The sequence below is a fragment of the Poecile atricapillus genome, chromosome Z, assembly GCF_030490865.1.
Source record: "Poecile atricapillus isolate bPoeAtr1 chromosome Z, bPoeAtr1.hap1, whole genome shotgun sequence".
Classification (NCBI taxonomy): domain Eukaryota; kingdom Metazoa; phylum Chordata; class Aves; order Passeriformes; family Paridae; genus Poecile; species Poecile atricapillus.
This window is the reverse complement of record NC_081289.1, coordinates 129404431-129416504: the sequence shown is the minus strand read 5'-3', so window position 1 is coordinate 129416504 and position 12074 is coordinate 129404431. Positions and strand designations below refer to the sequence as shown.

The 12074-nt window shown below is 39.0% G+C and overlaps 1 protein-coding gene across 1 annotated transcript in view; it reads left to right on the top strand.

The window, feature by feature from the left end:
• The first annotated feature begins 984 nt into the window (after window positions 1–984).
• NDUFS4 (NADH:ubiquinone oxidoreductase subunit S4) overlaps window positions 985–12074 on the top strand; it is a 46469-nt gene continuing 35379 nt past the window's right edge. Inside the window, exon 1 of the mRNA XM_058864640.1 lies at window positions 985–1141. Coding sequence (XP_058720623.1) covers window positions 1056–1141 — 86 coding nt within the window. The 5' untranslated portion in view covers window positions 985–1055. The remainder of the gene's footprint in view (window positions 1142–12074) is intronic.

Sequence of the window (12074 nt, the reverse complement as noted above, 5' to 3'; positions counted from 1 at the left end):
CATAGCACCCCAATTATTGTAGGGAACGAGTACTGTTATTTACTTCCAGTTTACAGTTAATGTATCATAAATATGACTCCAAGAGACTAGGGATTATGTCAATCCTTCTTGCTTGAATATAGGAGGTAAGGCTGGAATTGGTTAAAAAATACAATAGAACTCCTGGAAATGCCACAGAATGCTAGAGGCTTCCTTATCTCAGCAAACTAAGAATGTGAACCCATTTCAGACAGCGAAACTGAGAAGTGTGCTAAAAAACAGGCACGAGAAGATGCACCAGCACTTTCACGTCTTTGTACAGAGTGCACCATTTTGTCTGTGAAACATAATGGGAAAGAATGAGGCCAAAAATACCTGTCCCCACAGTTTCTGTGCCTAGGAAGGAGGTCTCCGGGCACAGGGGGACCTGCCCTCCCTGGGGCTTGTCACCTGCCATCCAGAGTCACAGAATCAGCAAGTGTTAAGGGTATACAAAAAAAGGATATATTTAGATATACTTTATATATCTAGAAACAGATCTTAAAAGATCATCTAGTCCCAACACCCCTGCCATAGGGTACAGACACATCCCTAGTTCCATAGTCCAGGTTTCTCAAGGCTTTATTCAAAACTGAAACCTGCTTTTGAACACTGGGAAATCCACAACCTCCCTGGGCAACCTGTTCCAGTGTCTCACCACCCTCACGGTAAAGAATTTCCTTCTAACAGCTAACCTTAATTTCCTCTCTTCCAGTTTGTTCCCATAAAGAAGATGTCACAACCAACGCTGCCAGAAAAAGTTTCTGGGCCAAACATAAGGCTGGAGAAAAGGAACGTCTGCACCCCAACCACGTGAACGGCTCCTCCACGGAACTCCGGGCATCAGCTCTACCTTCTCCCCATGCTAGCAGTGCCCTTCGCTCCTCCCTCTACCCCGGCCTCTCTCCATTGCACCCTATTCCAGCACCCTTCCCTTCCGGCCGCCTCTTCCTGCCTTCGCCTTCGCGTTTCCTGTCCGGGGCGGAGGAGGTTTGGCCCTGCGGCGCCGCCGTCTCTCAGAGGCTGCGTTGAGCATCATGGCGGCGTCTCTCTCAATGTCAGCGGCGCTGAGGGGCCTCGTCGCCAGGAGCGGTGCGGCCGCGGTCCGCCCGCCGCCGCCCAGGTAACGGCACCGCAGGCTCCCCGCCGGCCGGCCGGGGGGTCCCACCGCACCTCGGCGCCCGCGGGGACCCGAGGAGGCTGTCCCGGGCCTGTGCCTCCGCCGCGGCCGCCCCGGGAGCTGGGCCGGGGGGACCCCGACGAGGGTGGGGGGCGGCCAGATTGGCAGCAGGCGCCGGGCCGAGGCTTCCTCCGTGTAAGTCCGTGCGTGTCCCTGCCTGTTTCTGTCTGTCGGTGCGTGCCCTTGCCCGTCCTTGCTGTCTGCCTCGCGGTGACCGCTCGCCCGATGTCCTTGCCTGGAGGTCGAGTTCTGGTTGTCATGGCCTCGCTGCCGGGGAGCGTTACCTCGCCAGCAGTCTTCCCAGAGATTTGTACCCTACGACATTCTTTTGCATCGTGTTCCATTTTCTCTCCATCCCTTCTTCGAAACACGGCATCTTTTTCAGAGGATGGATATCTGCTTTTTCCCCGATTTCCTGAAACTGATATTGGAATTAGATTTACAATCGTAGGTGGCACTTTGTTATTTGTTTCTTTAATGCAGAGACTTGTGCTAGAAGTCGGTACATGACCCAACCGCAAGTTGAAGATACGTTTACTTTTGTGCATCTCACAGGCCCAAGGCTTATGTTAAGACCCCACTCTAGTCAGGAGAAAAAATGTAGCTCAAGGCCTACAGTTGTGATTTGGAGAATTTGCTTTCTGTACTCCTTTAGTCTTTATATATTAACAGATACAGGTTAGTTCCAGTAATTTTTTTTAAATCTGTGTGCGTTTTTAAATGTATATGTGTTATAGATATGTGTGCATGCATATAGAAACACAGAGAGAAAACTATATATGCACACAGAGAAAGAGCTCTAGCTCTACTGTTTTTTCACATTTTAATCCTCGGATTGTCCCATTGGCAACTGCTCCCTCCTCCCTCCTAAAATGGCACCTATTTTATGGAGTTGAAGGTTAATTGTTGGTCTCCTAAAAATGCTTTGAAGTCTGTGAGTATGAATTTAGGAGTTCCTCTACACTAATCCAGAAACTTAGTGTTCATGTTCAGCTGTTTCTTTCTGCCCTTCTTCTGCTCCTCTGTGATGCTGACAGAATTGTTGCCTATCCCATGTAGTAAATTGGGTCAGTCGAGTGATTCAGGCTAAAAATAATTTTGTTTGTTTGTTTTGAAGTCTCACCACTCTACATTTCAAATAATTATAACAAAAAAAAAATTAGTAGGATGTAGCAGAGCTGGGTATGAGATGCGTGGAAATATGAAGTAGGTACACTTTAGTTAGTATGTCTTCTTTGAAGCAGTGCATTATGTTCCTTGCTTGTCACAGAGGGTGAGGAAGAATTAGTGCCCCTTAGCGTTTTCAATGAGAGGGATGTTGAGGACATTTACCTGAGTGAGGCTGAAACTTAAGCCTCACATTCTGTAGGACAGTGACCTGATCATAGGTCAGCAGGTTTCTTGGAGAAGAGGGAGAGCATTATGGGTTTCTCTTAAAGTTTTGTACACAGCTTTGTAATCACTGCTTATTGTTAGAATGAGAATAAAATTTTCCATGGAATAAGGAAAAGTTGCTTCAGAATAAGATAGTTTTGGCAGTATAATGTAATGCTTAAGACTGTCAGTTGTTGCACAAGTTTTGCAAAGTAATTATCTCCTGGTTAGGTAGGCACTGAAACTTGAATATTTTCTCAATTATTGTTTTATATAAAAATATCTACATATAAAAAATATTATATGAAATTTTATTCTTAACCAGCCTCAGTAGTCTCCCTATTTGGGAGTGAGAATCAGCATACTTAATTACAGAAAATTCAATATGTCTTCCTGTTGCTCATGGTGAGGTGATAATTCAGAAGTGGAAAGGAGAAAGTGTACCTGTTGCTTTTTTATTTTGTATTGCTTCTTGTATGCAACTGTTTGTTTTCCTGTTACATACAGTATAATCTTTCTTACAGAGCATGTAATCCTTTGTATTTAATGAGATAAATTTCAATATGTGTATAGATGCCTCCAAGTTTAACAGTGTACAACTCCCATTTTTAGCTTTAGTGTCTCACAACTCCTGACCTCACAGAACTGAACCTTTTACCAAAGACCACTTAAGCTTGTTAGTTGCAGTTGCAGTGATCAGCAGCTATCTAAAAGACTACTTCTTTAAGAAGCCAGTAGTTTGCTGTATGTCTTGCAGATGGATATCTAAGTCTTGCACTACTGGTTTCCTTTAAGAAAAGTATTTTGACAGATACAATTTGGTACAAGTAGTTTCTTTGTTTTAAAGTATGTTTGAAGTATTTGTTTTCAATACAACTACTTGTGGAGTAATTTCTGTCATTGTCAACGTGTAGAAAGAATGTGTTATACCAGTGTGCTAGATGTGTGTCTTTAAGTGTTAGAATTAATAACAGTAAAAACTATTGGTGTTCTTAGGAGATGACCAAAGAAGATTCTGGGACTGTGAACTGTGAGGGCACTTGAATGAATCTTATATCACTACAGCACTATGTTTTTGTTTACTCAGATTCAGAGTAAAGTTTGGTTGTTTCATGTTACTTCCCTAATTATTATGAGAGTAATATAGCTCAGTTTTCAGTTGCTGTCTTTAATAACAGTCTTCCCCCTCAGAAAAATGAGGGAGAAGCCATTTTTGTGGCAAAATAAAAGACTTCTGAAACAGAAAAAAAACTCCTGTCTTAATTTTTTATGCTTTCCTTCCATGAAAAATAGAGAAAATACTTTCTAACTTTAAAGAAACCAAAATTCTACAAGGTAACTAGCTTACTCTTTTGTGCTATTTTTTGGTTGGGTTTGGTTTTTCTTCTTTAATGAAATAATATTGATGTTTTTGTTGCATGTCAATACCAAAGCATGTGCTAAAATATGGCTTAGACTTCCCAGAGCTAGGTCTGGGTAGAGCAGAGAGCTGTTTGGACAATGTAAGTGCTAGCCAGTGTTACATTTTTGTCAAGTTTGGAATAGGTAGCATGTTGCAGAAGTTGTATTATTTATTATTTCATCCACCTGTAATGCATGTCTGCTGCTTACTTTATTCCACACAATAAATAAATAAATATATGTGTGGTATTTTCAGGCTCAGACACATCAGAAGCTTTAATTTTCATTAATAAAAAACAGTTCTATAGCATTTTTAATTGTTAAAATTATTTCTGGTGACTGATATAATCTGCATAGAGAACCTGGAATAAAATTTAAAGATCAGACTGGGAGAAAAAATGGTCTTTTTGCAGTCTTGTCCTAGCTGTATAAGAGATGTTTTTTAGATAGTTCTATTTTTATTATTCATCAGAAAAAAGGATGTATTTGGCTTTTAAAATACATATTTGTCTGGAATTTTACAATTTTATCTTAAGTATGCATTTTGGTTTTAATGTGTATCAGAGTAAGTACAGTGAGTCACAGTATCTTACAATATAATAGCACTAGGGTAAACTGAAATCTGGAATAAAATTCCAGCAGTTTTTTGCTCGAGAGATTGTGTTGACGTGGAGTGTTGGAGAAGACTCAAGGTGAAAGATATGGAGAGACAAATGGATGTTGACAAAGGAAGAAAAAGATGAAATCCACTACCGTTCATACACTTAATGAGCATACATTTAAAAACAAAACTCTAGGCAGCAGTGACTGTCTGATTTTGGAGACACCCTGAACAGTAGCTTGGGAGTTGGTATTTCCTATGTCTGAAGTGCATAATTTGTTTGAAAACAACTCCTTTCAACGGTGCACACTGTTCAAATAGTGATTGTGTGGTTATGAGAGGGTCTAGGAGACAAATCTTGCTTGTTCACTGTGACTGAAAGCAGTATCAGTGGTGTTTGTTACAGTCACAGGTCCTATGATGGCAGCCTGTGTTTATCTCTTTTGAAGGACTGTCGTCTTTCTGCAACAATTTTGCATGCTTTGAGGAAGAGAAGGGGGAAATTTTTGATAAGTAGAATGACTTAATTCCCTTTGCAGTATTTTATGTAGTATCTCAGAGCTGCTAATCCATCATTACTTGAGTAGTAGCAACAGGGTAACTTACATCTATTGTGTTCATGGGTATGCACCATTTATTAAGATATCAAAGTGACTATGTTGAACACGAATGGTGTTTTAGATTTCCTACTTTTGACTTCTGTGTTTGGCATTATTTGGAGTAGGGTGCAAGAATGTTCCTTGTTTCCTTTGGAGTGGAAGGAGTAAGCTTTGGAGAGCCCCCATGGAGTAATGAAGGTGTTGGATGTAATGAAACATGTGATCAAGCGAGATGTTGCTGTCAAGGTGAACAATTCCATCAAAATGAGAAAGTGCAAAATACCATGTATCGTATAGCTTAGGGATGAGCTCAGACCAAGCTCATTTGAGTTCTTAAAGTCTATGGTATTCCTGGTAATGTTTGTGAAAGTTTATGTCCTTTCAGTATTCGTCTAGAGGAGGAAGAGGTTGGATAGAAAGATGTGCAAGTAAGAGGGGCAGATAGGAAAAAAATATTTAGGAGAGAATGTTTGAGAATAGGGCTGGAAATGACTGTTTTTGTAATGTACGTATGGAGGAGTAAGTAGAGCAGGCATCATGACAGCAAAATGTTCCTGATAAGGCTTCTTAGATTGCTCTTTTTATTGGTCATACAACTTGGGATGACATATTTTAACTACATTCAGCTCCTTTACTTTTGGAACTGAAAACCCAGAGGAGAGGAATGACACACTTTTCAGAAAGTAAAGGTTAAACACAGTCAAGCAGACAGATGTTTATGGTGTATTTGTGTTGAAAGCTGACTAGTAAATAAGCAATGTGCTTGCTTCTTCACTAAAACAGCTGAATGCTCTTCTAAGCAGTTGTGTGGCAACTAACCGTTGTGGGCTCAGAACTGTAGGTTGCTTACTTAAAGTTTGGCTTACTTTTAAAAAAGGCATTGTCACATATGATAATAACTTTTTTCAAAAACTTACTGATTTGAGACCCTAATAATCTTCTCCTTACTTAGAAGATTTGAAGAAGACTGGAGACATAAATAAAACCTCAAAACTGCACCAAAAGGAAAAAATCAAACAACCCCTCAAAAAAGCTTTGGAGGGTAGAGGTGAAGTTTGTTGGCAATAGTGCCCTAAAACAGAAGGACATGATACTTTCTTTCGTTCAGGGACTAAACAATTTAAAATGAAATCTAACACTGCATTTGAAAAATTACCCTTTATTTTAAAGGCAATCCCCCAAACATTCTTACGGAAAAGACTTTCATGTTGGTATATCCCAATACTGAATATTTTACATCTCAAAGTTAGAGAAATATATTTGTAGAACATGTTGCACTAAGTTGAACCACATTTTTTCTCAAATAAATTAGTCAGTAGTAAGATTATGAAATGCCAAATGGATACACAGGGAAGGGGAATAATTATGCCACTTGTCAATAGACAGTTTTTTAAATCTATGTTAGCAAAATAATAAAATTTGCTTTATTGATGTAGTTTTAATATATCATGTTCAACAGATTTAACTCAGAGGGAAAATACTGCTGTTTGGATTTTAAAAATGACCTTGGTTTTTCTTTAGTGTAGGTGTGAGCATTTTAACTCATTTGACCTTGTTATTGTCTGTCTTAGGTGAAATTGACCATTTTAAGAGACTAAAATACTGAGAGGCTTTTATAGTTAGCATGGAAGCATGAACCTGCTCACAAGTAGTTTTAAAAAATCCCCAAATTTAAAAACTCCTGTTTTACATTAATAATATCAGCAAATCTGTATGATCTTTAATAGCTAAATGTTTTATATGTTTTACCTGTCTGCAGGTTTTCATTCTTAGGATAATACAGTGGATTTTGCTGTCTTTAGAATTATTTTGTAAGCATTTGATTCTGAGTGTGTTAAAAAACAGACCTTCAAACTGTCTTAGGATCTTATCCTTTTTTGTTTTTAATAAAAGAAATCTCTAAACTAGCAGGAGACAAGCTGAAAAGTTTAGAGTGCTTTCATTATAATGTGTGTTTTCTTGTTTCCTAAGACATTAATGGCCTTTCTGTCTGAGTTTCGAAAGTCAGTTCTCTCCTGGCAGTGTACTAGTATGTTTAAGTACTATTTACTTAGCTCTTTCTAGCTGCAGTAGTTTCTGTCTGAATCTTCTCTTGACCCATAACTGATGTTGAAGAGGTAAAGTGACTTTTGACTCAACAAGACAGACTGTAGGCAACTCCAGAATGTGTGTGGGTAAACAGTTATTGCAGCTGCTTATTTCTGTGATCTTAACATTAAAGAGTTCATAAACAAGTCCTGTTCATTTTTTTAAAGTCATACTTAAGTATTTGATATAAATATTTTTAGACCTTTTATGAATGTATATTTTATATGTGAACACCTCTGACATTGTCATTTGTGATCAGTCTACTGTTGTAATCTTCTGCTAAATGTTAATGAAGTAATCTTCTAAGTGTTAGTGATGCCATTTATATTGAAGTCCAAACTAAAATTTTGTTACAGGTGATGGCTGTTGAATTTTTGTCTTTTTTTTTATGAATTTCAATAGTTTTAAGATACTGCATGTTCAGAAGTTACCATGTATTATCATCTTTCTACTATATTTTAAATGAAGGAAAAAGGCAGAAAACTCTTCATGTAGTAGCTTTGACTATTCTGCTGCATATTCACAGAGTATTTGCATTTTCTGCACAAGTTATTGGAAGGAAAATTCTGCAAGAGTGATGTTTTGTCATATGCCAGTGTTTATGTTTACCAGAGAAAGAGACAAATAATCTGCATGTCTGAACTGGAATTCAAGAATAAGATTTGCATTTAAAATACCAGTGTTGCCTTAAGGCTTTGGAAAAGCATGAGTAATATCAATACTTGCAGTCTCCTTTCAGAGAGAGAGTTAACAGTTGATTAGATAGGAATATGAAAAGGAAGAAAGAATACGACTAGTGGAGGAGGAGAAGATCCATGTATAAGGAAGAGTACAAGTGAACACACAAATAAGGTAGCTGATGAGATTATTTTTATTCTCAAAGGTGAATTCTTAAAAATACTTCTGAGGTGTGTTTACATTAATAAATAATGAAAGGTGGAAATAAATCAGATAATTATGGAAGAAAAGAGCACTCAGTCTTTCTTTGAATGTAGACTTCATTTTATGTAGTTTGGTAGTTTCATTGTATTTCTCTTGTAGCACACAATAATTAGTCCTTCATCAGTTTAAAGAATTGTTGTTCCAAGATTGCAGATACTGACCCAGTATGCAAAAGAAAGGAAGTTGTTTGCTTTTTTTTTTCCTAGCTAGCACCATTTAATTGTTGCTTGCACTTGTGTGTATAATAGAGTTAGAGTTTAGGTGTAGTATTTTTTCTAAAAAACTCCAGTGGGAGACACTTATATAGGTTGCTTACATTGCAGCCAGCCATTTGTTTTCATCTCAAGACAGATGTGTATTGTTGAAGGTATTTAATCATGCAGGTACCCACAACTAAAAGCTTGTGTGGTTAGTGTCTTTTGAAAACAAGGTAAGATTTAAGATCAGTTATGGTAGAGAGGCTACATAAAAATTGAGTCCTTCGTTTTGGTTGCAATATGAGGCTGAAAACCAAATGCACGTAACTTGCATACACTGGAAAAAAACAGTATTGTATTCAATAGAAATTAATGACAAACCAAATGTTAGGGAGCATCAGGGGCTGTCTACTCCAGAAGATAAGGCAAGCTGGAAAGTAAGAGTGACCCCAGCAGGGACAGTGCCTTTATTGTCCAGGACAAGAGCCAGAACCAGGGCTGGAGGTGGATACACCCAATGATGCCACTTTAAGCACGGGCTGAAGACCCATAGCTGAGCTTTTAAATGAAACTCCAGGGCCACAGGCAGGGGATGTTCATGGAGGCCCTGTGTGAAGCTGGTCATGGCCTTTAAGACCTGCTAGTCTAGGACCCTTAGTGTCCTGATGGATGGTCCAAGAGAGTTTGTCTTCAGACTGTCAGTATTAGAGCACTTGTAAACTCAGACTATATTCTTGCATGTAAGGTGGCACCATTGGTGTATGTTCTCTGCATATAACTCAGTAGTCAAAAATTTATTTAAGTATCATGGAGGTGGTTCTCCTCAGAGGTGTGTAAGAACCATGTGGGCAGACAGATCAACTGGTGTGATTAAGGTGTGTGACATGGAGAGTAGCTAAGGTACATGATAACTGAAGAGTGGCAACAGTTCAAAGGAGAGTTGAGGACAAAAGCTGAGTGTCAGAAAGGAAGGTGAAGACAAAGGTAACAGATAAGGTGAAGTTCACAAAGAAGTGTGAAATTAAATCATACAAAATAATAATACCTAGATTGTCCCATTCTCATCTAGAACAACTGATAAGAGTATACAGTTTTGAAAAAAAACCTGTATGTCGTGTTCCATTTGTAAAGCATTTGACTTTCTCTAAGTGGCTTGTACTACAAACATTAATATGTAGCTCTTAAATACAGTTTGTCATAGCTGCCCAACAGCTAAAACTTACTAGCCAAATAGCTTATTTAACTTTCATGAACCATTAAAAGTCAAGATGTAGTTTTCCAGTAGCACTTTAAAGGATTTTTTTTTGTTTTGTAGTTTAAAGTTCAAGTGTTTGAGAGCATTAAATGAGAAAGAAGTTGCCTTTCATATATATATAAAAATATATATATATGTACATATGTATGTATGTATATCATGTGTTACGTGCCTTAGATTATTAGAATAAGAATTAATTAAGCTAGTAAATGCAGTCAGATTGAAGGGCTAAATCAGTAGAAGTGGATAGGGATGAAATAAAGGACCATGCTATGCCATGCACCAGTTTGCAAACAGAGGAATCTTTAATCTTTTTCTGTTTAATGTTATATGATTCAAAGGCTCTTTTTCAAAATGCACAAAAAGTAGAGGTGGGTTGTGGAACATTAGTTTCATTCCTCACAGTGTTGAAATTAAAGCCTTTGGCTTTTGTTGTTCCATCTATAAAGAGAGCATAGTTTTTAGTTTCATCAAGTTGTATGAATGCCTCAATGGGTATGTGTGGGGAGTTTGACATTTAGAAAGCACAAACAAAGCAAATGTGTCACCTGGGTATTTTATCTTTACACCCTGCACAACTTTCATCTCTTCTTTGTTAACTTTATTAAATTTTCTTACTAGGGAATCTAAATTCAGTTGATAGTTGTTATGGGCTGTGCAACATTTCTAGTATTATTTGTCTCCAAACTAACTTGCCTAAAAGAGGTCTCTGTTTCTTGGCAGCATGTTGCTTTCAGATTGTGAACTGAGGTTAATTCCTGAGATTAGGTGTTCCAGTTTGGAGAATAGTATGTGAAATGAAATGGTTTATTGGCAACTGTACAGGTGGCAGTAATTCAGAGCTCCTGTGACCTGATAGCAGTTGGACATCTTACAAGTTACATATTATATTGGTTTAAAGGTAATATACCAGGTCTCCTTTCATAAGGAGTTCTTGGATTTCTATAACAGAAATATTTAAATAATTTTGGATTTATTTTATTCTTAACATGTTGAGTCCCTCTCTCAAAAGTGTTCCTAATTTGTTTTCTGTAATCTATCAGAGACCATTGGTATGCTCTGGGTCATGTGTGTGTAGGGTCAAGGAGCAATGACATGACATTTTTAGAATTTAGTTGCAAATAATGACTCACTTTGCATTCAGGCACTTAAAGAAATGTTTTGATGCCAGCCTGAGACTTGCAGAGAACTTTTTCAGGATGTGCAGTTGTTGCTTGCCAGTGTGTTGACTTGAACCTTCAGGCTAGCTCTATGGATTTTTGGCTGAACTTTTCCTCCACTCAAGCTGTTTGCATTGTGCATATGCTTATACTCAAAATCTTAAAGAGCATCTGTACAGCTCTGCAGAGTAGGTGGGCTGGCTTGGGCATACTGTCTGCGTGATGTGGAGCCTTCTAAAGGACTAGTCTTTGTTGTGCACCCAGTCATGTTGCCTCAGTTAGCTGGCTGTTCAAATGGGCCCTGTTTGAGTCAGGGAAAGTACAGGCTTGGTACTAGGCCAGAATTAACCTTTTTATTGTGTCTTGACTGCAAGAAATCTGATTTAATGAAGAAAACTGGTGGTGGGCAACTCATGTCTTCGCAGAACTGACTTGTTCCTGAGGAATTCACTGGAGTGCAGGAGTGGATATAGTGCTCTGGTCCTGTGGTAGTTCTGAAAGGTCCATGTCTTTACATTGTGCAGTGGTTCATCTGATACTTGTTTGAATATAGTAGGTCAACAGCATTTTCTCACCTGTGGCATAATTGAAGTAGAATCTAAAATAACTAAAATTAGATTATTTTCAACTTCATTAAGTATTCACTACTTGAAAATTTAACTAATTTAAAAGAATAATAGTGTATTCAGTGTTGGAAGGGATCTGGAAGTATCAGTGAATTCAACTCCTGGCCCTGCACAGGAGGGTTCGTGCCAGGTTCCTGAGTGCATTGTCCAAACACCTTGAGCTCTGTCCAGCTTGGTTGTGTGACCACTTCTGTGGGGAGCCTTTTCCAGTGCCCAGCCACCCTCTGGTGAAGAACCTTTTCCTGATATGCAACCTGAACCTCCCCCGACACAGCTTCATGTTGTTACCTCAAGTACTGTCACCACAGAGAAGAGATCACTGCCTGCCCTCCATGTCCTCTCACAGGGAAGTTGCAGACTACAATGTAGTCTGACTTCAGTCTCTCCCGAGGCTGAACAGACCAAGCTGCTTCTCATGTGGCTTCCCCTCAAGATTCTTCAACACCTCCATGTGCCTCCTGGGCAGTGTAATAGCTTTATGACCTTCTTATATGGTCAGGACACACTCGGCCCTCCTGGCTGCCAGGGCACTGCTGGCTCATGTTCAACTTGAACCCCAGAACCCCAGGGCCCTTTCCATGGCACTGCTCTCCAGCCTCTCATTCCCCAGTCTGTCTGCACAGCCAGGGCTGC